The 26,741-nt window shown below is 31.2% G+C and overlaps 4 protein-coding genes across 5 annotated transcripts; 3 read left to right on the top strand and 1 right to left on the bottom strand.

Moving 5' to 3' along the window:
- Nucleotides 1-728: 728 nt before the first annotated feature.
- Nucleotides 729-6,959, top strand: LOC148235786 (putative fatty acyl-CoA reductase CG5065). Its single transcript, XM_088184819.1, has 7 exons — nt 729-920; nt 993-1,301; nt 1,367-1,562; nt 4,002-4,200; nt 6,071-6,310; nt 6,383-6,640; nt 6,706-6,959. The coding sequence occupies exons 1-7, from the start codon at nt 729-731 to the stop codon at nt 6,842-6,844; spliced, it is 1,533 nt and encodes a 510-aa protein (XP_088040945.1). The 3' UTR covers nt 6,845-6,959.
- A 3,038-nt stretch (nt 6,960-9,997) lies between these two features.
- Nucleotides 9,998-15,181, top strand: mtm (phosphatidylinositol-3-phosphate phosphatase). Of its 2 annotated transcripts, none has more exons than XM_088184068.1 (11): nt 9,998-10,143; nt 10,329-10,517; nt 10,585-10,659; nt 11,250-11,438; nt 11,860-12,075; nt 12,140-12,276; nt 12,346-12,471; nt 13,569-13,821; nt 13,883-14,090; nt 14,162-14,364; nt 14,426-15,181. In XM_088184068.1, the coding sequence occupies exons 1-11, from the start codon at nt 10,057-10,059 to the stop codon at nt 14,573-14,575; spliced, it is 1,833 nt and encodes a 610-aa protein (XP_088040194.1). In that variant the 5' UTR covers nt 9,998-10,056; the 3' UTR covers nt 14,576-15,181. The 2 variants fall into 2 exon arrangements, with proteins under 2 accessions (XP_088040194.1, XP_088040193.1); XM_088184067.1 differs by having other exon boundaries at nt 10,311-10,517.
- A 523-nt stretch (nt 15,182-15,704) lies between these two features.
- Nucleotides 15,705-23,077, top strand: Sardh (Sarcosine dehydrogenase). Its single transcript, XM_088184074.1, has 15 exons — nt 15,705-16,125; nt 16,198-16,308; nt 17,615-17,970; nt 18,051-18,174; nt 18,474-18,682; nt 18,745-18,931; nt 19,444-19,534; nt 19,597-19,849; nt 19,911-20,030; nt 20,095-20,237; nt 20,302-20,410; nt 21,429-21,577; nt 21,947-22,197; nt 22,334-22,500; nt 22,561-23,077. The coding sequence occupies exons 1-15, from the start codon at nt 16,020-16,022 to the stop codon at nt 22,885-22,887; spliced, it is 2,703 nt and encodes a 900-aa protein (XP_088040200.1). The 5' UTR covers nt 15,705-16,019; the 3' UTR covers nt 22,888-23,077.
- LOC148235783 (peptidyl-prolyl cis-trans isomerase-like 3) lies at nt 22,901-25,344 on the bottom strand. Its single transcript, XM_088184075.1, has 4 exons — nt 25,146-25,344; nt 24,980-25,078; nt 24,788-24,906; nt 22,901-23,219 (listed from the first exon to the last, which is right to left on the bottom strand). Exons 1-4 carry the CDS (start codon nt 25,284-25,286, stop codon nt 23,093-23,095), a joined length of 486 nt encoding a protein of 161 aa, XP_088040201.1. The 5' UTR covers nt 25,287-25,344; the 3' UTR covers nt 22,901-23,092.
- Nucleotides 25,345-26,741: the final 1,397 nt, after the last annotated feature.

The following is a 26,741-nucleotide window of genomic DNA, read 5'->3' as shown; positions in this document are numbered from 1 at the left end:
CTAAATTACTGTAAATGTTTATGATATTTTAAACGATAAATTTATATTTGTGGCAGTTAATATGTATTTTTTAATGAAGCAATATTTTCACTAGTATAAATATAATTTAATTTTATGTAATTTCACTGGACAATACATATTTATTCACTGCGCGGAAAATACATTATATTTACGTTCGGAACATTTTGGATTATTAGGTGTTTAGACCCAAAAAACTTGACTTAATGATTAACTTAAGTTAGGTTTGGGTTTCAACAGCAAATGAACGTTTTGAAACTGTAAAATTGAGTTTCAACGGTAGTTTAGAGTAGCTTATAATTTCGCTAGTTGAAATGATATGATTTCACTGAAACGCTAGTGAAAATATAACTTTTCTGATAGCACACATTCACTGTAACGTATATTTATTACAAGTCAGTTTTTATTGAGTAATAAATGGGTCTAGTTCTACTAAATTTTATTTAATTTTAATATTTATTTCGTCAGTGGTATTCAAAATTGATTAAATGTGCAGTTGAACGCCTCTGATCCCTAACGATATTGTGAAAAGCACGGCTTCAAATGACCGTCTTGGATCAGAACTCTAGTTCATTCATCAAGTACCATTCATCAAGCTCACAGCGCTGCTGCGATAAAATCGACACGTAAACACAGTAAGCATTGTTATATCGACTTAACGTCGCACAGTAAATTCACAAACATAATAAATATTATTTTAGCACATCAAAATGCAGGTCAACGTTATAGACTATTATGTTGACAAAACAATATTAATCACTGGAGGCACTGGCTTTATCGGCAAAGTGTTGATTGAGAAACTATTGTATTCTTGCCCAAACTTAAAGTCGGTTCTCGTACTTATTAGAAAGAAGAGAAACAAAAACGCCGATGAGAGATTGCAAGAAATGCTCAATAAACCCGTCGGTGTTAATATTTAATGTTGCATTTTATATTAATAATTGATTTGGAACTGATCATAGGTATGTTTCTAGGTTTTCAGCCGACTGTGTAAAGAAAAACCGGAAGTTCTAAAAAAACTGGTGGCCATTAATGGCGATATACTTGAGGATAAATTGGGATTAGATGTTGATAACTATAAAAGGTTACAGGAGGAAGTGAACATCGTGTTTCACTGTGCCGCTACTCTTAAATTGGAATCTACATTGAAAGATGCAGTTGAGATGAATTTAACCGGAACTCAGAGGATAGTCGAAATAGCATTATTGATGAAGCAATTGGATGTATTCGTTCATCTATCGACAGCATTTTGCTATGCAGATAAGCCAGAACTAGATGATAATGTTAGTTCTTTATAAAGTTATTAAGATCAATTTTAATTTCTGTGTTGAAAATGTTGTATTTTCAGGTTCTTGACGATCAATTCAGCCCTCAAGACATCATGCGATTGGTCAGGTGGATGCCAGATGAGACTTTGGATTATGTGACAACCAAACTCTTGAGGTGTCATCCCAATACTTACACCTTCACAAAAAGATTAGCTGAAATTCTCATCAGAGATAATTATCCGTATTTACCTGCGGTTGTAGCTCGTCCGAGCATAGGTAAGAGTGATCAATTTTTATATTTGAAATCATCGAATGTCGAAACGGAACTTGTTTCGAAAACGATCGAACTTGAACCCTTTCACTTTCTAATGCAGCTGTTTCTATTGAGTGCATTTTCTCAAGCCGCATTTGATATAATGAAATGTAGAGATAAATTAAAGGAACTCACTAGTTTGGCTTGGTTTTTATTTAAATTAAAAGTATTATTAAAACATATTTAGAAACAATAACATTGCTAAGAAATTTCGTTCTATAAATTAAAATCTTACATATAATATCTTATATATAATTGTTCTAAACCGCCGTCGTCGCTTCCGGACGCGCATAACTTTCAATGAAACATTCTCCGTTCATTTTAATATAAATATAATAAAAAATGTAAGTAGAAAGTCATTATTTATTAGGCTGCGCAGCTTGAAATTTTAATATACATAATTAGAATTAATTTTTTTTGTATTAGAAAATGTTAGCTAGTGTAAGAAAACATTAAAAAAATAAAATTTGTCAAAAAAATTTTTTTTTACCAAATTCAGACAAACAAAAATGTGTTAAAAACAATTGTGTAAATTCCACAAAGCCATTAAAAATTACCTTAAAAGTTATTTTAAATATATAAATTCAGATAATTTTTTTTATTATACATTTTTGATATTTTTTTCTTTATCAAAAATAAACCAAAATTCTTTTAAAAATATTTTAATAAAATAAAATAGATTTTTCAGCTAATCTCTTAACCCTTGAAATGGAAATTTATATTTTATTTGCGAATGACATATTTTATATAAACATAGTGACAGCCCTGGCGCGGCTCAAGACATAAAAAAATGTTTTCGTTCTAATTGTCATATTTTTAATACTTCTTCATATATGTCTCTATATACCCAACTCGGGTTGTAATATTTTTTATAAGCGTAAATAATAGTTTCTTGCGAGAGAGCCAAAAATATTGCGCGGCATTAGCGTCGTTCCCGCATTTAGTGACAAAATGCTCGCTCGGCATTGAAACGGTTAAGTGGCGATTTAACTTGTGGGTTTATTTATAAAGCGTTTGACCAAATTATTTTTATTCTCAGATATATAAATACCTAAATTTAATCCAAATAAAAATATTTTTTTATTCACGTCAATTTGATATAGTACATACATATGTATATTGATTCTAGACACACATAATATTTTATTATTATAAAAATTAAATGATATGGGCAGTAATATTTATAATTTATAGTCAGTTAATAATTTAAAATGGTCAATGAGTTTTTGATAAAAGAGCATTGAAGTTCCGATTAATTATGTTAGTTTTTTTGCGAAGCCATTTCATGTATGACAACGTATAGTATGTCTTTTTGTTAAAATACAAACAGTTTAATTACATTTTTAGACGAAATCAAATAAATACTAATCTTATATGTATTATTATTGCGAATTGATAGTTGCAATTATTTATTATTTACAAATTTTCGCTAATTATGAAATATTTTGCTAATGACCAAGTTTATTTTAATTTGATTTCGCTGCGTATTTCGGACTATAGTTGCGCAATTTACGATTATTAATTTATATATAATAGATGCAATTTAATAAATGTTATTATTTCAATACAATGAACACCTACACAGCACATTAAACAACAGATAAAGCAACAAACGGATAGTTACAGAAAACATGTTTTTCATTAGGAAAGACCAAAGCATTAAGCAAATGTAGCATTATAGTTGCCATATCGAAATATATAGGTACAAAGGTTGACTAACAACGCTTTGTGTTAATATTTTTTCAATTTCGTTTCTGTTAATAATTTTACATAGAATATAAAATATAAATAGTTATTACAGATTGTTGAAATCATTCGATTTTTAATGTCAATACTAAATCAGTTTTGAAAACAGTAAAGATTTGAACTCTCTGTACCGAAAAATTTGATTTTTATGTCAAGTCGCGGAAACTGTTTGATACGTTGGAAAACTTCGAATTTCTAAAAATATTTAACTACTAGATTCAGAATCTATTCTCTTTCAGATTGATAACAAAAAACGAATTATTTGCAACGTTGACTAAAATCCTACTTTTATTATAAATTAATCCGCAATTCTGCGTTGAGATCGTAAAATATATGGCAAAGCAATTTTATGACAAAAGGTCCAGCGTCTAATCATTACGTTAAAATCTTATTTTTACACAGTTGAAAGGACATCAATGCTATCCCTATTTTTTATGATTCACAAATCAAGTTTTTATGTCCTGCCGAACTATATTCGTTGAACACCTACTTTATGTCCGACAATAAATCATTCCAAGATTTATATCGCAAGTTGGTGAAGACGTAAATATTTCAGATAATTCAGGTTCCTTTGTGTGTTGTTATGCGACCAGTCCTCGGATGCTGCACTTCTCGTACATTATTATCGAGTAATATAAAGTTTTTGTTCAACACAGTGATTCCGTCTTGCGCTGAACCAGTTCCCGGATGGGTTGATAGCTTAAATGGACCGATGGGTGTGATGCTGGCTGCTGGCAAAGGAGTTATTCGAACAATGCACTGTGATCCGGCTGCTAAAGCGGAGATTATTCCAGTAGATTACGTCGCCAATAGTTTGATAGTGTTAGCTCCTGGCATATCTGAGGAAGTTAAGAGGTTAGTTATTTATTTTTTTTGCATATATTTATCAACTTATCATTTTACAGTCCTTATTTATCAGCAAAATATGATCCAACAAATAAAAGTAATTAATACAATTATTATGTTAGAACTAGAGTCTCCAATTCGAGTAATCGAGTACTCGATACTCGAGTATTTTTGTCTATTTTTCAAGTACTTGATAATCGAGTATTTTGAAAATTACTCGATTAATACTCGAAATTAAAAAATTTTGAAATATTTCAGAAACAAAAATAACTTTAACTCGGTCCGGTAAAGGTTAACGTCTTGCTTTTATTTGGCGTTTATGCCCGAAGTCCCGAGTTAGAGCGGTTACTATCAGGTATAATTTTTTCATAGTTCCATAGTTGCATAGTTCCGGTCGTCGGCTATGTTAGTGGGTACGACGGAGAAATTTCTTTTGTGTTTTCTGTTCGACAGTTCCGACTTATCTAATTTATGGCAATGAACAATATGAAATAACAACAAAAAAATTTTAGGTTTTATGACTATGCAGTTGTAGCGTAAAGTGTTGTAAATTGTTTATACTGATCCCTCAGCTTAAAATATAAATCAAAACAATTGTGTGTTTTAAAGGCATTTAAAGTAAAGTCAGTTCTTTGCGAACCGTTTAGCTCTAGAGTGAAAGGGATTCACCCAAATACATCTTCGAAGGATATAGATTTAAATTCTTCGCATTAATCAGAAGGAGTAGAATATTGAATATTGTTAAGAAAAAAAATCTATTCAAGAAGAATTACAAAATGCTATTTTGTCAATAGTCGAAGGAAATAAGAGAAAAGCAGAGAAGGGAATGAAAGAAGAGAACATAAAAAGAGAGTTCAAAAAATTTAATATCTATAAAAAGCGAACAGATATAAATTAGAAGCCTTATCCAACGCGTTAATGACAATAAGACCAACATCAACAGCAACGGAAAAGGTTTTTTCCATAACGGGAATAATAAAACCAAAGGTTAGCAGTAATATTAAATTCGAGACACTTTTTGCATTATTGTTTTTAAAAAGTATGTTCGTGAAGTTAAAATAATTGTAAAAATTAACATACCAAGTATTTTATTTATTTATTTATATGTGCACGAATTTGAATAATAGCTATTTTGGTACATTTGGTAAATACTCGAAAGTACTCGAGTACTCGAGTATTTTAAAATTTTAATATTCGATACTCGAGTAGTTGATGGTTCGAGTAATTGGAGACTCTAGTTAGAACCCTTAAATCTGACGTACTCGTGTCGCATCTTGACTTAATGACGTTAACGTTTGTATATAGCATAATTTAAACAAAGAAAGTTCAAAGGCATGCGACAGACTTACATAACGAAATTAAGAGTTTATTTTTAGACTGCATAAATTATCTCAGTTACTTGCATATTAAATTATATACAAGGGGTTGTGTTGCAAGATTTCGTTTAGATTAGATACAATACAAAACCTAATTATATATACATATATAAAATAACATCATTTTCTTAGTCATTTCTTAATCCTTTAAAAGTATATATTTTTTAATTAATAAAACACAAGTCAATCTATGAAATTTGATTGACAATAATTACTTAATCATCAAGATACGATATGAATTTTAAAATAAAAAGAGCACATATGAGATTTGAGCCCAGGTATTTAAGGTATTCACTGGTCCATATTGTTTTGATTTTTTAGCGGTTTATATTTTAATTTTAAGAAGATAAAAAAATCGCCTGAAATTAATAATTCATAATTATTGTCTTTCCAAATATAAATAAAATAAAAGATTATTTCATAATATGTATAATCTATAACCATATTTATAAGTTTTAGAATAACGAAAACACTTGTAAAACATACATACTTTTTATTGATAGATCACCAAATATACCGGTATTCAATCTAACTTCTAACGATACGAAAGAGTTCACGTGGGGTAGAGTAATGAAATTGTCAAAGAGCACGGTCAGAAAATATCCATTCGATTATCCATTATGGTATCCGGACGGCGACATTTACAAAAGCAGAATAGTTCATAAAACTGCCGAGGTTCTATTCCATTGGCTTCCGGCGATATTCATCGACTTCTTGCTGCTTTTGTTCAGAAGGAAACGATTGTAAGCTATGTTTTATTATTTATAAAGTATTACTAGTTCTATAATATATATAAATATACGTTAAAATTTCAGCATGATTCGCCTGCAGTCTAAGATATCTTCAGGTCTGAATCTGTTGGAGTTTTTCACCACTAGGAAATGGATGTTTCATAATAAACGATACGTTAACCTCTATAATAATATGTCGGTCGAAGAAAAGGGTATATTTCAAATGGACATGTCGACAATTGATGATGAAAAGTATATGGAAACGTGTATCTTAGGAGGTAGGCAATATTGCATGAAAGAGCCACTATCTTCACTGCCCAGAGCTAGAATTGTCAATAAAATGTGAGTTTATTTATTATTTAAGAAGAAAATAAATGTATATTATAATTTATTATTATTTTTTCCAGAATGTATGTCATCGATCGTGGATTAAAATTTGTATTAATTATCTATTTAATTTGGACGTTATACGGAATTTTCACGCAAGACTCGTCAAAAATACAGAACATAAAAAATCTGAACTTTTCTGTAAGATCAGATTTATAAATATATGGTTATGTATACATAAATAATTTTAAAGTTGTATTTACAAAATAATACATATTTAATATAGTATTACAAATACTAAGTTGTATTCACATATACATATAAAAAATTCTGCTTCGGGTATTAATAAATAAATTATAACTTCTCATTTATTTTCATCTACCCTCATCATATTATATATGTAAATACTATTTCGTATTTTACAAATATTATTTCCTGTAAATATTATTTTTCTAATATAATAATAGTTTGTTGAATAATTTGGCTTAATGCAAATAATTTATTATTTGATGATAAAATGGAATGAAATTATAACAAAGTAATTTTAGTGTAGCGTTTCGTTCGTAAAATCAATGAAGCGTTCCGAATGATTTGCGAAACCTTTTTATCTATACTTCAAAAGCTTATGGTATGATTTCATATATATGTACCAACTTAGCTGTCGCCAATCTAAATTATTAGACCAAATACGTACACATTTTTATTATTTTCCGTGATGATCAGGAGCGAATCTAGGTTTTAAAACTGAGGCGAATGGCTAACTGTCACTTCTGAATGTTTACTTTTGCTATGGCAACCAACAGTTCTTTTCCTATCTTCTATCTATCCTTCGGGTCATTAAGCAATTTCAATTGGCATAGCAACGCGTAAAATAACAAATTTTGGTTGCTACGGCTATTAATATCAGCTATTAAGGCAAATATATGCCTCTTTCTACGGATATGTATGAGCTCATTGAATAGGGAGTGGAATTCTATTTAAATTCTAAAAAGATAATTAAATAAATATTTATATATGAACGTTTAATTCAAAATACCCGTAGTGAGGTAAGATTTTTTTATATTAGGACATGCTCGGTCCTTTTCTGGAATGTGGCATGTTGAAGATACCTATTTCAGACTTGTTTATATATGTAAATCAGTATTCATTGTACGCGCTTTATAAAGCTTTTAAATAACCATTAGGTATCAGGTGAAGTGATACTTTGACAGCCATTTTATTTTGCTATTCTTGTTTTTGTTAAAAAATTTGATCATTTTTTTAGCTCTCCCCCTCAAACAAAAAAATTCAAGATAGCTTTAAAATTAAAATTTCCAAATAAGTATTCTTATTTTTAGTGTCCTCCTTTGACATTTTCAAAATCTGGTCACCTTGAAATACCACAATTCAGAGACATTAAACAAAAACAAATATACGAAGAATTCACGTGATCGCTGAGAGGAAGGCTGAATTAGAACAAATAAAAATTTAACTGTCGAGAGATATATGTATTCGAGCGTAGAACGAGACCACGCTATGCCTTTTTATCAGGGCTGTGGAGTCGTTAAAAAAAACCACGACTCCGACTCCGACTCCGATTCCGATATTTACCAACAACACGACTCCACTCCGACTCCGACTCCGACTTCGCCTCCGACTCAAAAAAGTTTAATTTTATCAGGTATTTTTGGTGTTTTTCTACGCGTTTAATATTCATACGCTATACACATTCATTATTACACAATTAAAAATTAATAAATTTCATAATTTAAAAAAATGCTCGGAGTCACTCATTTTTCACGACTCCGACTCCGACTCCAACTCCGGCCAAAACACCACGACTCCACGACTCCAACTCCGACTCCGACTCCGACTCCACAGCCCTGCTTTTTATCATTGTTTATGCACGCACACAAACGCATTTCTACCTCAGACCCGATGACGTCAAGCACGCGCGGCTTCTCAAACGTTCGCAATAAAACACAAAATATTTTTTTTGCATTTTTTCTTTACAAATAATAATATTATATTAAAAAATAAATGAGAGAAAACATATCTATAAAAATAAGACTAATTACTTACAATAAAACATCTATAAACATATAACATACAAAAATAATAAATTTAAACAATTCTAAATGCCTAACAATTCAGGCATTTTATTACTTTATGCATTTGACACAAACAAAACACGATACACGCTTAATTTTATTACCAGAACAAAAGTTACACGTACGTCTTCGTCCAATATTACAAGTGCTACTGGGCGAATACGATGTAAGAAGATCTTCGGGGCAAAAGTCTTCACGAATAATTAATTTACTGACTTTTGCTGACTTATGCAAATAAACGTTCTTTTGTCGTTCAATTACAGTTGTTTTACTAAATCTACCCATAGAAGACGTATGAAATACTTTTGATAACATCCATCGTTGATTCGCCACTGAATTAATATCTTAAAGTCATTGGAAGCCATAGTATCAATGAGCTCCATAAATATACTGAATGGCCACCGCGTGTACGCAAGAATATTTACGAGTCATTTTGTCTCCTAGATAATAAAAAAAATGAATCACCGGTGGTCGTTTGTTTTTGCTGCCTTTACTATCTGTGTTTAAAAACTTTGGTACTGAGCAATAGAACCGTGTAATTTTTTTGAAACATAAGACGCCTAGCACATGTTATCAGCAAAACCAAACATACTACTATACAGTTCTTTCTCCAATTTAACAAAAATGGTTTATGCACATAGCCAGAATCATCTGAAGGCGAAGATAGAGAATATGAGCTCCAAACTTTAAGAATATTTTGTAATAACGGAGGAATATTCTGCGCTTCGACGTAAACAAATACTGAAGCATGATTGAAACACCGTCTTATGCGTGAGAGTCAGAGCGTGAGGCACCTTGCCTAGCTCTCTCGCTCTGTCACACATACTTGTGCATTTCGCTCGCACACGTACAAGCGAATCCGTGCGAGAGAAAAGGGGATATACTTACCCATCTCTCTCTCTTGCAGAATTCTCTGACAAAGCGGTATAGCATGGGCGCGTGAAATTTAAATAAATAAAACAATATTAATTTTATAAATAAATAAAATTAAAAAATACACGTTAAGCGAGGCAGAAATTTTAATTAATAGAATTTGAACAATAGTTTTTGGGGTATTATATAATAATGTGAATAACCGTATCTCCAGAGAGAGAAAAAAACAATAATGCTTAGTGCCAACCGATTAATCAAAGGGCAAAATAAAATAGCAGATAATGCGCGTTAAACGATGTTGTTACAAAATAAATTTTGGTGATATTATAATCATTTCTATATTATTTTATAACATTTTTTAGTTTTATACTATATATATTTATTTAGAGATTTTATGCATATTTTTGTTACTGGCAATACAACAACTGACAGTTGACGGCGGGGCGTGTTGCTCGTCGCTTTTGTACAATGGATAAGAGAAGCAATTCAGAGCTTCTCAGCTCTGAATTTAACGTATCTAAGAATGCTAGTTCAGTTTCATTAGATTCAGACTCTGTAAGGCTATTTTTTTAATAAGTTTATTCCCCACTATGATGACTAAATCTCTATATCATAAATTGTTTAATTTATATGAAATACTTAGATTTATGTTCACATTTAACCTTAAACTGTGTATAAAAATATATTAATTATACGAATGTAGCTTCATTAAATCTTTCAAGTATATACTTTACTTCCAGCCTCAATCGATCGGAGAATGTCCATTGCTGGACGGAGAGACAGTCGGAGGCGTAGCCAAAGATGTTACTTACTTATGTCCATATAGTGGGCCAGCTCATGGAATACTAACAGTAACAAATTATCAACTACATTTTAGACCGAGTAATATATCGGCTCATCACAGCGTTTTATCGGTTCCTTTGGGAGTGGTAATTCTTTTTTTTAAATTATATTTTTTATTTTCATATTTTCATTAATAATTATTTATATTTAAAGGTATTGAGGATTGAAAAAGTCGGAAGTGCTTCATCTAGAGGCGAAAATTCTTATGGAATAGAAGTATTTTGTAAGGTAAAACTATTGTAAATGTTACACAGACCTATATTTTCTTTCTTTTGTGATGTGGAAATATGACTTGATCTTGTGTACATTTGGAATGCTATATACATTTTACTACGCGGTAAACACTATTAGGTTCATCGGCTTACAATTATTTATATCAGCCACTCAAAAGTTTTGCGAATATTTAATATATTTTTAATTTCTTTCATCTTGGTTGTCTCAAATTTCAACCATCGTGGCGCATTGGGGTAACCTGTTAGGCCACGATAGTCTTAATTTAATCTAAAAAATAAAATCTTGAGTTAAACTCCTGGCTGCTTTCTGATGGGTGTCAAAGTCTTAATCTTAAATTCCCTAAATCCCCGATTAAATTGGAAGAAAAGTTCTTCTGGTAATTCATGCTTTCCTACAACCAGTAAAGCTGGTTGGGCCATAAATATAATTTATAATAAAATTCCATTTGTAAAAATATGTTTACTATCGGTTATTTTTAAAATCAGCAACCCAGGTATACTCAGGAATAGGTCAAACCATTTTTGCATCAAAAGTGTCATGTTTATTTAGTTAATAATAAATAATATGTGTAAATATTGTTTTAGGATATGCGAAATCTTCGTTTTGCTCACAAACCGGAGAACCATTCCAGAAGAGACGTTTTTGAATTATTAAAAACGTTATCTTTTCCGTTGTCGCATGGAAAGTTGTTGTTTGCATTTAGCTATCGTGAGGATGGTTTTGCTGAAAATGGATGGAATATTTTTGAGCCAATTGCAGAGTTGAAAAGAATGGTATGTATTACATAAAAAACTATTACTACTGTAGTACTTGTAAGGTTCTCACAAAAGACATACATATATCCAAATTTCTGATTTCGTTCATTATCTTGTCAATTGAATAGAATAGAATAGAAATCGATTCTTATATTGATTGATTTAAAATTAATTTGTTATAGTCTGATAAATAAAATTTTAATTATTGGAAAGTCTGCTACTAAATCTATAGCATATTGTTGTCATTTAAGCGTTGATTTAGCAATTCCCAGCATAACATTATATAAAAAAAATTATGTCGCTAGAATGTTCCATTGTCAGATTTTAATCTAGTCATTTCATAGAGGCGATAACTCAAAGATTAAGATGAATTTAAATTTAAATTTCGGTTTCATACCCAATTTTGTTATTTGTATAAATTATCATTGTAAATTTTTAGGGAGTCAACAACGATGTATGGAAAATAACAAGAATTAACGAGCGCTATGAAGTCTGCGATAGTTATCCAGCAGCTTGGGCCGTTCCGACGACAGCCTCCGATGAGCTGGTTCGTGCGGCTGCCGCTTTTAGAGCGCGTGGTCGCGTACCGGTACTTTCATGGCTACACCCTCGACATCAAGCAACTGTCACTAGATGCAGTCAGCCTTTAGTTGGGGTAAGTTAATTATCTGATCTATCAAAACCACATAAATATTTTCTTTACAATATTATTTTTATAGGTGAGTGGAAAGAGAAGTAAAGAAGATGAGAAATACATCCAGTTGATTATGGACGCTAACGCCCAATGTCATAAGTTATTTATAATGGACGCAAGACCGACTGCTAATGCCAAAGCGAATAAAGCTAGAGGTGGAGGGTTAGTATTTTGCTATCTTAATATATAAAAAAATATCTGTGTATGTAATTATTTTATATATATTTTAAGGTATGAATCTGAAGATGCTTATCAAAATGCTGAGCTCGTTTTCTTGGACATTCATAATATCCATGTGATGAGGGAAAGCTTACGCAAATTGAAAGAGCTGTGCTTCCCTTCAATCGATCAAAATAAGTATGAAGCTCTATTGTTTTATATATATATTGTAAAGCTTTCCGTTGTCTGCATTAGTCAAAGTAAAGCCAATTATTTGCCTTCTCGTTGATAATGTGTTAAGACTATTACGGGATGACGCAAATTAAATACGTGGAAACCTGCGGTATATTTTTATTATAGCACAACGTTAAGTTCACTGTAGCCTTCACCTTTTAAAATGAGCTTAGTGCTACAAATTTGTCTTTGTGTCAACAGCAACAGCCAATTATTAACATTTAATCTGCAGGTCTTAGAAGTTTTAGTTTTTGAATACTGCCTTAATGGTGGGTTCCAGAATATTCCGTGCGACAAAATTAAAACATTATTAGTGACATCTACAAAACTATTTTATAAAAAAAAATATGAATGTAACAAAAAATGCAGCGAAACCCAATATATCTGTGTATCCTGTGTTGTTCTCCTCCACAGAGGTATCTGTTTTAAGAAATATTCATTAGTGAACCATTAAAAACCATATTTATGTTCTCATAAGAGTTTTTCTCAACGAAGTTAATCCTTTTATTTTTTTTATAATTTGAAAATGTTTAATAATATTTTTATTGCTTTCAATTCTATGCTGGCAAAAAATAATTTTATTAAAATTGTTAAGGTCGAAATCGGACAATAAGATAAAGTCAGAGTCAGAGTCGGTAAAATTTTAAACGACTTCACAGCCCTGGTTTTCATGCAAAACTATCAAAATAATCTACCATTGAGTGCATGACTTTTAATTGTACTTATTTATTGTATCGATGCAGGCGATTACTAAGGTTCTTTGCCAGTAAATGTTGTCAATGAATCATACAATGTACCGTGACTCTTTTATCATTTTCTCATTGCCCTCTCTTGCTCTTATCTTCCTCCTTGTGGCCGACATTGTCTCTCAGAATCCCATAACACTGAGAATCTATGCTTGTAATAATAATTGGTGGACTATAATATTATGTTTGCATTCTAATTGATTTGATTTTGTTTTTTTTTAGTGTAAAAAGTCTAAGCAATCCTTGAAACTCAAAGCTCGAAGCTTTTGTATTACTCGGTTATAGTTTATTAATATTTTCTTTTCTTACAAATAGGTGGCTAAGCGGGATTGAAGCGACATGTTGGCTTAAACATATCAAATGTATAATGGCGGGAGCCGTTAGGATCGTCGACAAAGTGGAGAATCATAAAACGTCAGTTTTGGTCCACTGCTCGGATGGATGGGACCGTACAGCTCAATTGACTGCGCTGGCCATGTTACTTTTAGATCCATACTACAGAACGATTAAAGGATTTGAGATATTGATCGAGAAAGAATGGTTATCGTTTGGCCACAAATTTCAACAGGTCCGTTAACACCATAAATAAATTTAGTTGTGATTCATGGGTAATATTTACATAATTTTAGCGCACTGGTCATGGAGATGAAAAACACAGTGATGCCGATAGATCTCCAGTCTTCCTACAGTGGGTGGATTGCGTCTGGCAAGTTTCACAGCAATTCCCCACTGCCTTTCAATTCAACGAACGATTTTTGCTCACAATATTGGATAATTTATATTCGTGTCGCTTTGGAACATTCCTTTACAATTCCGAAAAGGAGAGGGGCAAAGCCGGTGATTAAGAAACTAATGAATTAAACCCATCGTAATCGATACGAATTCACTTATTATATATTCATTTTCAGAACTTAAAACAAAAACTGTCTCATTATGGTCGTTCACTAACAGTAGGCTCGAATTTTATATGAATCCTTTGTATTACGGAGCTGGTGCATGCGCTGGAGGTGGACCTCCACCGCAAGCCGTTTTAGTACCAGTCGCTTCACTTCGTATAATCCGTCCGTGGAGGGCTTTATACTGCAGATGGAATCCTGCCATGAGACAACAGGTATTTTGTGGTAATCTATGTGTTTATTTGAGTCAGAGACTAATATTTTATATTATTTTAGGATCCGATTTATCAGAGGACGCGTGAATTGCAAGCTTTACGAGCGCAGCTGGAAGCAAAGGCAGAAGAAGCTCAATCCGAATTCATGGGAAGACAGCAAAGAAATCCTATGACTACGCCGCCTCGTTTAGCGAGTCCTGTACATTCATAGCCATATGGTTAATTGATACCATCATATTTATTATTTTATAGAGAAAAGTACCAAAAGATATGGTTAGCTTTAATTATTATGTAAAAGTGATTCATTAATATTATAAGCCATCTCGATAAATTTTTGTTCATTGTCATTGTTAATGTGTTCTGCGAATTTGCTTTAATAATGACTTAACTCATTATTTAGTAATTTTTAAGATGAAAGAGTCGTATCGTATCAGATGTTTACATTTTTTATAGCAATAATTGTGAATCACTTTAATATCTATATTAAATATAAGATAGGATAATCGATTGAATTTTTCTTCTAAGACTTAATAGCTATACTTTTTTCTGATTGTTATACTTCATTCCATTCACTAATCATCAAAACTATTGTAGTTATTGATAAATGTTTATAAATTCACATTGAAAAATTTACTTTCATGTACAAAATATTAATATTTGTTATATCTAATTAAAAAGAGAAATTCTTTTCAAATAAAATTTTATTCGAAGTTAGGGATTGTTATTGTATATATTATATAAAAATTGATCTGGTGGTGTAAATCTGACATGTATGCGAGACATAAAAATAAACTACTTTTTGTAACTTGAATTGTTATGTATATGTGTTTTTATTATTAAATTAGTTGATTGCATTAAATAATTTTATATATAAGTAAACAAATAAATTTTCTTTTTATACATACTGGTGACGTTTATTATTTTCTTTAATTAACAACTATGACGCTATATTGTCTCATATCAATCGTACACAATTAAGAACTGACATAAAAATATTATCTTACTAATTTAAATTATGTTTTTTTTATATTGCTCAGATTCTGCTCATAACTGAAATTTGTTAACAGTGACATTTGACTTTGGTTTTTTATCATCAAGATGGAAGATCCAATTAAAGCGGCTATTACAATATTAAAGCCAAATAGTTACACGATATTTTAATCCAACAAAAAATATTTTTTTATTATTTGCAAAGTACGTTGACATATTTGAAATATTTATATCTACTTATTTACCCGTCTATCATAATGTTATTCTCCGACAGATCACTCATTATATGTGGGTTATATATATTAAAATATATTTATTTATCAACGTTCAATTTAAGTTATGTAGAAAATATTACTTAAATGCATATCAAAATATTTTCAATAACAAATCAATATTATTGCTCTTTTAAAGACGTCAAATAAAATATTATATTTATTTTTCTACCCAATTTTATGCAATCTTAAACTTCCATAACAACTTATTAGATGACCCTAGTGTTTCGCGTTTGTGTTTACAAAAACAAACTTCTTAGATAATATTTATCGTGTCAATTTTTTTGTGTCGAGAATCACGAGTCCAAAGACAGACGTTATTCACACATGAATATTCTTACGCTCAACATCTCCTCAAATATTTTATGTTAGAATAATAATTATACATTCAAGATGTTACGTGTTTTTAATATAAACAAGAGCTACTTGAAAAACATCAACGGATTGGTAACAAGAAGTCAATCGTCTTTACCGTCACAAGCTGATGTAGTGATCGTGGGTATGTATAAAGATATGATTTCATTTTGCGATTCAAAGTCTCGATCTTATTGCATATTGATTTATATTTTAGGAGGTGGTATTGCGGGATGCAGTACTTTGTATCAATTATCCAAGAGAGGATTGAAAGTCGTTATGTTAGAGAGAGCAAAAATAACTTCGGGAACAACATGGCACACGGCTGGTAAATTTTATTTAATATTTACATATATTATATTGTGTGTAAAACTAGCATTAAATACCAATGGTTTAGTTCGGTGAACATAACCAGGTTCGAATTTTATATGGACCCTAGTTTTTTCAATATATTTTCAATGCCTGGGACTCCTGAGAGATGACGCTATTTTGTGGTGGGGGGGGGGGCATTTGGCCAGTCTTCTAATGAAGTCGAAATATTAAAGATATGACCACTGAGTGGCCAACTTTTGCCCACCCCCCTCCTGAAATAATCTGAAATGACTTTCCTGCTGGAAGATTGGAATTAGCGATTATTATATCATTTTAATTCTGATCGATCAACACAAATTGGGTTTCCTAGATTTTCCTAATCTCACGGATACATCTTGTAATGCATAATTACAAATAAAATTGAGCAAGGTCAACCATATTGAAAAAAAAAATAGATGTCATTGATTTACAGACTGATTTCAGTCCAGTTTCTCATTACTTACTCAATAGTTGTTGATTGCGTTTACCCCATTATAACGCATTGGTCTAACGCCTGGCATACCGCAGCAGAAGATTTATAATAAAATAATTATATAAAACATATAAATTAATTTTTACTTTTTTTTTAAATTGGTAATATTTAATACTTAAAACACATTCTTATCTGTTTTTGTACTAGAAATTAAGTTTCCACGTGTTAAGTTCTTGCATTTATTATTATTAGTAATTTTTACTAATCTTTTTGTATTATATGCAAAACTGATTTTTCTGAATTATTTTTATCATGACAATGCAACACAAAATTTATCATGAAAAAAACCTGACGATTTCTTTTGTATTTAGATTGGCAAAGCATCTTGGTTTGTTAGTTGGAATTATGCAGGAAAAAAGGGTAAATCGCTAGAGATAATTTTGTGCTAATCGGAATCTCTACCCCAATTACATTATGTGCTCAATACCTTCACAACTAGCACAGTTCTGGTGGTTCCAAATTTCTCAGCAAAATAATATAGCTACCAAGCTAAAGTGTTAGTTTGTGACTTGAATTTAAGAACTCAACTAGACAACCTATAATCTCTTCAATTTACTATAATCTCATTTTACTAATTGTGAAACAAATAAAATGTAGTGATTTTCCCGAACGTATTCTATGTATTTGACACCAATCATATCCTTTGTTTAGGCTGTTTTTGCTTTTAAACCACTTAATGAATGTCTAATTATCGTGTGGTGGTAATAAATAGATAATTCTAATGCTTACATTACCTACTGAATTAACTCCTAACTGGATGATGTATTTTAAATAAATTAATATTTGATAGGTTTAGTATGGAGTCTCCGGCCCAATGACGTAGAGGTAGAACTATTAGCCACATCCAGAAAAGTATACGGTGGATTAGAAGAAGAAACGGGTCAACCTTCAGGATGGATAAACAACGGCGGACTCTTTATATCGCACACAAAAGTGCGAACTGATGAATACGAGCGCCTGTCCACATTAGGTAAAGCGTTCGGCATCGAAAGTGAAATGCTTGATTCCCAAGAAACATCCAGACGATTTCCTCTATTGGACAGCAACAACATTCACACGTCTCTTTTGAGTAAATCGGACGGCACTGTGGATCCAGCAATGGCTTGCGCTGCTCTAGTGAAGGCCGCTAAAGCAAATGGAGGCCAAGTAAAATATTTTTGAATCAGTTAATATATTTTTAATGCTATTATAAATTGCTTCTTATTGTTTAATATTATTATTTTAAGGCATTTGAGGAAATGCCAGTGCTTCAAATACAAAGCGGAGCTAATATTTTAGGGAATATGGAAGTAAAAGGTGTCGTCACCGGAAAAGGCATTATCAATACTAAATGTGTCATCAATTGTGCAGGTATTAATAATGATATTTGCTTCATAATCGTGCTATAAAATAAATAAAGAAAAATACTATATTGCATACCCTTAATTATTTTCAGTAGAGTAAGATCTTAATAATTTTAGACAATAAAAAAATATCTATGGCACTTTTGCAATAAATTAAATAGTTGACTCCAATTGAAATTTTCTAGATCATATAATCATTTTTAAGCAATGCTTATCTAAAATGTTTTTAATATGTAAAAAATAATAAAATACATACTGTCTACTTTTATAAAATACAAGTTTATTTTAATAATGATCATATTTTAGGAGCTTGGGGCGGAAAAGTAGCAAAGTACGGTGGACTCAAAGGTCTCCCTCTTTTACCAATGAAACACGCTTACGTCGTCTCTGAAAGCATTAAAGGTGTGAGAGGAATGCCGAATGTTCGAGATCATGACGATGCTTTTTATTTCAGAATACAAGGTGACTCCATATGTATGGGGGGATATGAAGGAAATCCTCATTTATTGGATAAGGTATTTCAAAAACAATTTTATAATTTCCAACATTTTTTTTATAATTTCAATAATTTTTTTAGGGGCTTCCTGATAATTTCGAATTTCAACTATACGAGTTAGATTGGTCAGTGTTCAGCTCGCATATTGAAGGAGCTAGTAAGCTATGTCCAGCTTTTGCTAAAGCTGGCATCAAGAGTACTGTCTGTGGCCCTGAATCTTTCACACCTGATCATAAACCGCTCATGGGAGAAGATACTGATTTGTTTGGTTAGTGTTTAGTTTAAAAATTAATTTATTAGCAGTACATGCTCAGAAAATATGTGCACATGAATGAGATCAGAGTAAAAATTTAGCGATTGTAAATGCTCAATTCTCCCAGACACAAGAAAGATGTTATAGCGATAAATATGAGGAGCTGGAACATTTTATGTGGGATCAGGAACGAAAAGTTGCCCAGTCAGTGGTCGTTTTTATAATATTTCCATTTCATTAGGATTCATAGTATTTCATTAAATCATATGCATTTTTTTGACCAAATTCAAGTTTTATAATCTATGTCAAAAGCAATAAAATCGTGCAAATATAAGGTTTAGAATTCCAGAAAAACAATAAAAGCATACCGTCTCCGTCGCAATGGAAGACTTTTTTTAATAATATTATGACTTACAATAAGTGAGAATCAAATGAAACATATCTAAACCAAATTTTGATTGCTTATATTTATGATAATTAAATTTATAATTAACTTAAATATATATACTAATTTAATTTTTTTGTAGGTTTATACCACAACTGTGGTTACAATTCAGCCGGTATGATGTTCTCCCCGGGTTGTGCTGAACAAATGGCCGATTGGGTAATGAAAGGCAGGTGTGTGACTTTAAAATAATTTACATAAGAATGGAAACTAATGTATGTGTTTATATATAAAGGCCGTCACTTCCGATGTTCACTTTTGACGTTCGGAGATTTACATCTGTACAAAAGTCTAGTGAAAGGTGGCTGCGAGAGCGTAGTCACGAGGCGTATGCTAGAAATTACGACCTAGTCTTTCCAAATGATGAACATTTAGGAGGAAGAAACTTACAATTGGCACCGTTGAACGATCAGCTAGTAAAAGCCGGAGCAATCATGCAAGCAAGAGCCGGATGGGAAAGGCCAGCATATTTCATCCAAAAGGATAAAGTAATTATATTATATTTTAGAACATTTTTCATTTTAATGAAATATTGTTTCATTTATTAAGATTCCTATTCCAAACTATGATTGGGGTGGTTATTACGGAAACGACAAAAATGAAGATAAACGATATGAACATATGTTGAGAGGAGATCATACGTTTGGATTTTCAAAACATCATAATTTGGTAAGTTTTTTTTGTAGCAATATGTCTAAGGCATATTTATATTGATTATTAAATTATATTATAGATAGGAGAAGAGGCGATGCATTGCAGGACAGATGCTGCGTTATTTGATATATCATATTACGGCAAGTTTTATCTAACAGGACCAGACGCTCAAAAAGCAGCTAATTTAATATTCACTGCTAATTTAGAACGAGACGAAAGCGAGTATGTGTAATTTAATAGATTTCTTAATGATTAAAGCAATGATTAATAATTATATCATTCATAGTAAATTGGTGTATACATGTGTATTGAACGAATCTGGTGGCGTAGAAGCAGATTTGACTGTTAGCATAATAGAAAATGGCACTGGAAAACTTCATGAGCCTATCTTCAAGGTATGTATTTCCTATTGAACATAAAAAATGTTTTCTCTTAGAAGCACAGTGGAAAAAATGAAAGGAGAAGAAGATTGTAATCTGTTATTGACCATGATAATGGTTACATTGAAACCATTATTAAATATTAAAAAGCTTAAAAAATGCCCATTTCAACGGTGATATAATGTTGAAAATTTGCATCAATAGAAAAACTTTTATTTTATACAGTCCACGTATATGACAATGTTTTTCAATGTTTATTAATATTTTTTTTAATTTTTGGACAAAGCTAATTATATTTGAAGACCTCAAGGCAAGAATATGTTAATTAAAATAAATGTTTTTATAATTCATAGCAAAAATACAATGTTTTTGATGGATATTAAATAATCATATAGAATTTAAATAACCCTACATTATATTTATATTTTTTATAAGGTTGCTTAACATAACCTCAAATATTCTTACATTGCCTAATTTTTTCAGATCCATGAAACAGTTTTCTCTCATAATTAGACGTGAATCTACAAACTAAATAAACAATAACTATGTGACTTAACACATTTTTGCCGTTAATTGTATATGGCTCTATATCAGGCCTCGGCAACCTTTTTTGACTGTGGGTCAAAATAATTAAAATATGACTATTAAAAAGACTATTCGGGTCGGTGAATATTTTTGGTCTTAACAACCATATATGTGGTCTAGTCGTGACATCGTAACACGTTAAAAAAATGATATTTGCAGAACTGAAATGGGTCACTTCAAATCATCGCATGGGTCACTTGGTGACCCGCGGGTCATAGGTTGCCAAGCCCTGCTCTATATAAAAGTTCCATTTTAGATTATTGTGAGTTAAAAGCATGCGAAATTCATTATAATATTATAGATACTATACTCATCCATAAAAATGCGTGATAACATGTTTTTGCCTTATTTTAATATTTTGTGTGTATACTTAAATTAATAATTGCTTATTATTAAATATTCTCCACTACGTTATACTTAATTTTGTATATTTTTTGTTAATTTTAAGGGTAGAGGATTCTATATAGTAACAAGTGGATTTTCAGCGACTCAAACTCTTAATCACATGAAAAAAGTAATTAACACTAGAGGTCTAAAAGCTAATCTAACAGACGTTACTACACAAATAGGAATTTTATCATTACAAGGACCAAACAGGTACATTTTAAAATATAAAATATATATTAACCAAGTCTGCTGGCAAGTATTATGCGCTCATAATTTCCGTGCTTTGTATTTGTGACACTCATCGACTGAAACGTAGTTTTTTTGTTATTGTAACTGTTTGCTATTAGATAAATATTTTGTACATTTTAAAATATTATTATTAGATACATAGAACATTTTTAATTAATATATGTCTTGGTTGAATGTTAGAAAATTTTAAGGGCATTTAAAGTGTAAATTTTCTACTTTTTTGTCAGCAAGGTCTTGGAGGAATAATCATTAGTTAAAGATCGTATTATTAGATAAAAAATAAAAAAACATCTTAGTGGCAATGGTTAATGAGTATTATTTTTTTTTCAGTCAAATAATTCTTCAGAAAGTAACTGATTCCGGACTGAGTAATGATGCATTCCCCGTTGCAACTCACAAATCTATATCGGTCGGAGGAGTCGGACCTTGCAGGGCCTTAAGAGTCGGTTGGACAGGAGAGTTAGGTTGGGAGCTACATGTTCCGACGGCCAATATGGCTCCTACATTTGAAGCCTTGGTTAAAGTCGGAGGTTGGAAGCACGCGGGATGGAGAGCCCTCACGTCACTCAGTGCAGAAAAAGGTTTTATAATTAATCAAATAATTAAAACAGCACTGAGATATTTTAGTTTATTTAATTTTGGATTTATCAGTAGTCAACATACGTAATTAACACGTTAACGATAATATAATATTTATTATTGTTCATTTATCTAAAGGTTATCATTTGTGGAACGGCGACGTTAGAATGGACGATAATCCAGTTGAAGCCGGTTTAGGTTTCACATGTAGAAAAAATGGAGAGTACATCGGTAAAGAACACGTCACTAGATGTAAAGCTGATGGTATATTGAAGAAATATGCTTACTTTACTTTAAATGATAAGGTATATATGATTTAATCAATTTGTGTATTAGCAGTAAAAATAATAATAATCATATTTTAGATGCCACTATTCGGATTAGAGACCGTTTACAGAAACGGTGAAGTTTGCGGCTTTTTAAGACGAGGTGATTTTGCATATTTTCTGGATAAACCGATCGGAATGGGTTATGTAAAACACCAAGAAAAAGACACTCCGGTGACAGCGAAGTATTTAAAAGAAGGCGAATACGAAATTGAAAGTTTGGGGAAGAAATATAAAGCAACGCTGCATTTGAAATCAATTTTTGATCCTAAAAACCAAAGAATTTTGGGAAATTATGAAGTTGAAAAACCGGAGCATCTCGATGAGCAAAAAGGTCAGAATGAAAGATCTGGAGGTTGCGAATAAATAAACAAATCGCTTGCTATCAAAATATAATTTATTTCGTCTTTAATAATAAACATATATAGATGTATAACAAAATTTACTATTTTAAGTCGAGTGGTGAAGTTGTATTCATCATATTACAATTATTTTAAAACATGTAGCATTTTTTGTAATTTTATTTTATTGTATTAAAAACTCATAAGAAAAGTAATTAGATTGTTTTGTGTTACAAAGCTAACGGATTAGCATGTATTGTGATAGAAGATATTTTTGTTTCAGTTAATGGTCTATAGTTCTTTGCGTTAACAGGTAACTTTTCTAATTCGTCCAGGGCATCAAATCCATCTATAACTCTGAAATCGATAAAAACATTATTAACACTTAACCGGCGGGTCGTTTTTTTTCCGCATGATCTGCGAAAATGGGCTGTTTCGAGAGAACTTTGCGCAACACAGATTTATAACAAAAATATACGATAACTTTTGAATTAAACGGAATTAAAAAACAAAAATTTATCAAATGTTCTGCATTGTATTGGTTCATATGTTAAAATTATTTTATTAACGATTTTCAATCTGTGGGTTGCATAAAATAATAATTAATATCATAAAATTTGCTTTATTCTACTTTATTATATCTCTAGTTTAAAAAAATAGATAATAATTAATTATGTAAATAAAATGAACTATGTGAATTATCATATGTAAATTATATTTCGGTCTTCCATGGGTTAAATTTGTTATGCCAAACTTTGTCACCCTTTAAAAATAATTTACGATCGTGTTTTATTACTTTAGCTTGTTGATGCAAAGAGTTCTTTGATTGTCCCTCACATGTGAAGTTGTGGCGACAATAAAAATATTTTTGCCTTGGAATAATTTTTTCTTGTAGTACAAACCTTCATTCATAGATGTCATCACAAGTTTTTGTGGGTAGAAACAACTGGACCCCATCGTTAAACGTCAGAAATCGTAAAAGGTAGTTATTACCAGTGGTCCCATCAGTTACCATCAGTGGACGAAATCGGTAAATACTACCCGACCCGCCGGTTAAGTTTTAATACAAAAACAAACACAACTATTTTTTATTACTACTTTGAAAAAAGGCTTTTGTGAAAAGTTTCATCAGAACTTTGTTGCTCATTTCCGTTGAAAACGAAATCCACTTCTTCCGAATTATCTAGTCTTTTAGTCATTTTAACTAGTTTGCCAATAACATCTTTAGTCAACCTCTTTAATTTGTATACTATTCCCAACCAACTGGGGAGTGAGATTATTTTAAATATTATGTTACTCGTCATGGATATTAAAATTTGACTTCAGGCATTACCATATTTTTAAAAGCTTTTTAAACGGCAAACTCTTTCCAGAACTGCGATAAAAATTTGACATTTCTGTCTATTGTAAGCTCTAACTTAAATGTGGTCAGTAGATGACACTTTTAAAACATACATATTACACCTTAATCTTTTGCATTCAGAGGAAGGAACATTAGTTTAATGTTTTCATTATATTCCCAAAGTGGATGTTGCATTATCAACTAACAATAAAATAAAATAATAAATAATAGGTTATTATATTTGCTACCGCTTAAAATATTTTCTCACCTTTTGCATACAATAATGACGAAACCAATCTTTAAAAAATTCTTTATTTATTTATGCTTTGATTAGGTTCCTGTCTAACAGGTAGCAATGTTTTATGTAGGAACCTATTTCTTGTTTATTCATTATACAAAAAAATGAAATCAGAAGACTAATATGTAATTAATTGGTCATTAACATTAGAATTATAAATGACGCATAAGTGAGTTAGTGGCTCCTAATGATAGTTTTACGAAAACAAACCCAGATTTCAATTATATTCTGTCGATATTCATAGTACATCAAAAGAATTGTAATGAAAAAAAATATTATACATACTTTCCAAATATTGTATATTTGAGATCTAAATGAGGTTGAGCTGCATATGAGAAGAAGAATTGACTTCCATTTGTGTTTGGTCCATTATTAGCCATCGATACAATTCCCCTTGCAGTGTGCTATAGAATAATAATTACATTTATGTTATATAATGCTGAATATTTATAAATAAAATTTTATATCAAAACTAACCTTTAATTCTTCTTTGAATTCATCTTGAAATTTTTTACCCCAAATTGACACACCGCCTTTACCAGTTCCAGTTGGATCGCCAGTCTGAACAATGAACCCCTGAACGGAAAAGTTTAATGTTATTATTGTTATTATAATTAAATAATAGTTGTAAGAAATAGTTAACCTTAATGTTTCTATGAAACAGACATCCGTTGTAATAGTCGCTGGCACAAAGAGCCATAAAGTTTTCGCACGCTCTTGGACATTCTTCACAAAATAGTTCAATCTTAATATCGCCTACGTCAGTGTGTATACTAACAGACATTGTGAAGATTTTAAGCGGTCCTTGATAACTGTCACACTGACATCGACGCTTAAACGAAATGTTGCCATTAACAAAAATATTTTTAGCAATAGTAGATTATTAAATCCTTCATGTTTTTTTTCTCTAGTATATGCCGAGGTCTCGCATGATATCATTAAACACTGGTGAGTGTATAATTATTCTTAGATGTTTAATCTGGAATCTCTCAATAATATTAATACCTGAGGTGCCGGCTGTTCCACACAATTGTATACTGCAAGTCCAGATTGGCTGCAGCATTACGCTGTATATAATTTGTTTTTTGTTGACAGCCGTGATCTGCAACCTATACATCTTTCTCATTTGTATACCAAATTTCTTCCTTTTACTAAATATGTTTGTGCCAGGTTAATCTTCGGTCCAAGTGCATGCTAAGATATTTCACATGTTCTGCCTGTGGCAATCTGTTCTTATTGAGATACACTGATGGACAGGTTTTTCTTTTCATGGTGAATGTTACATGTACCGACTTGGATTCATTTGCCTTTATCCTCCATTATACGAGCTACGATTGAATATTATTAAGACTTTTTGCAGCATACTAGGAGCGATGGTTGGGTCGTCATATGATGCTCATATCAGCAAAGGTGGCCACTATAGTATTTTTAGTCTTTGGGAGATCTGCAATGTACAGCAGATATAACACAGCCCCAAGCACGCTTCCCTAAGGTACCCCTGAATTTATAGGAAAAATTGACATTCTTTCTTCACCATGCTTTTCCAAAAAATACCTATTGTTGATATATGATTTCAGTATTATGAATAAATTATAAAGCAGGGTTATTTTTATTTATTTATTTTAAGCCTGTGAAGTGTTCAAAAATGCTGCAGAACAATATCGTTTTTATTCCAGATTCTTAGATATTTGGAAACAATTCTGTTCATATGTTCGACCGCTGAGTGATCCTCCCTGAAGCCAAATTGGTGATTGGGAATGAGGATTTTTTGCTTCAGTATTGGATTTAATCTTTGAAAAAATAGTTTTTTAAATACTTTTGATAAGTTCGGGAGCAGAATAATTGGTCTGTAGTTCTCTGGTTTGAGGGTATCCTTTCCTGGTTGTGGAATCATTATAATTTCTGCAATCTTCCATTTATCATGGTAATATGCTACTCTTAATATACAACTAAATATAAATGTAATTAATTTAATGCCTTTTTCTGACAAATCCTTGTAATTATGTCATATTTTGGTGCTTTTTTTTAGTTTAGATTCTTCATTATTGCTTTTTTTATTTCTTGAACCATAAACAATCTTATTTTTGAGCTAAGTTGGAAAAGTGTTTAGAGATATTCATGCACTTACATATTTTTGGTTTCAGTTTGGGAGCCCAGAGAGTGTGGTTTAAAAACAATTTACAGATGTTTAGCAAAAGTTAAGGATTTTTCTATATAGCTTCTTGCCTATTTGCTCTTA

The sequence above is a fragment of the Plectrocnemia conspersa genome, unplaced genomic scaffold (genome assembly GCF_051122295.1).
Source record: "Plectrocnemia conspersa isolate PC_06_02 unplaced genomic scaffold, ASM5112229v1 ptg000004l, whole genome shotgun sequence".
Classification (NCBI taxonomy): Eukaryota; Metazoa; Arthropoda; class Insecta; order Trichoptera; family Polycentropodidae; genus Plectrocnemia; species Plectrocnemia conspersa.
Note: the sequence above shows the minus strand (reverse complement) of the source record. Positions and strands in the feature narration are given on the sequence as shown.

What these genes read in the sequence shown, in the direction of transcription:
- LOC148235783 (XM_088184075.1), bottom strand. Translation starts at nt 25,286, where the DNA reads ATGTCTGTTAGTATACACACTGACGTAGGCGATATTAAGATTGAACTA. An exon ending in TGTTTCATAGAAACATTAAG is followed by an intron (nt 25,079 to 25,145) that starts GTTAACTATTTC and finishes TTTTCCGTTCAG; the next exon opens with GGGTTCATTGTTCAGACTGG. An exon ending in AATTCAAAGAAGAATTAAAG is followed by an intron (nt 24,907 to 24,979) that starts GTTAGTTTTGAT and finishes ATTATTCTATAG; the next exon opens with CACACTGCAAGGGGAATTGT.
- LOC148235786 (XM_088184819.1), top strand. Translation starts at nt 729, where the DNA reads ATGCAGGTCAACGTTATAGACTATTATGTTGACAAAACAATATTAATC. An exon ending in AAGAAATGCTCAATAAACCC is followed by an intron (nt 921 to 992) that starts GTCGGTGTTAAT and finishes GTATGTTTCTAG; the next exon opens with GTTTTCAGCCGACTGTGTAA. An exon ending in GCTAGAATTGTCAATAAAAT is followed by an intron (nt 6,641 to 6,705) that starts GTGAGTTTATTT and finishes TATTTTTTCCAG; the next exon opens with AATGTATGTCATCGATCGTG.
- mtm (XM_088184067.1), top strand. Translation starts at nt 10,057, where the DNA reads ATGGATAAGAGAAGCAATTCAGAGCTTCTCAGCTCTGAATTTAACGTA. An exon ending in TTGGCCACAAATTTCAACAG is followed by an intron (nt 13,822 to 13,882) that starts GTCCGTTAACAC and finishes ACATAATTTTAG; the next exon opens with CGCACTGGTCATGGAGATGA. An exon ending in AAAGGAGAGGGGCAAAGCCG is followed by an intron (nt 14,091 to 14,161) that starts GTGATTAAGAAA and finishes ATTCATTTTCAG; the next exon opens with AACTTAAAACAAAAACTGTC.
- Sardh (XM_088184074.1), top strand. Translation starts at nt 16,020, where the DNA reads ATGTTACGTGTTTTTAATATAAACAAGAGCTACTTGAAAAACATCAAC. An exon ending in CTAAAGCAAATGGAGGCCAA is followed by an intron (nt 17,971 to 18,050) that starts GTAAAATATTTT and finishes TATTATTTTAAG; the next exon opens with GCATTTGAGGAAATGCCAGT. An exon ending in TCATTACAAGGACCAAACAG is followed by an intron (nt 21,578 to 21,946) that starts GTACATTTTAAA and finishes TTTTTTTTTCAG; the next exon opens with TCAAATAATTCTTCAGAAAG.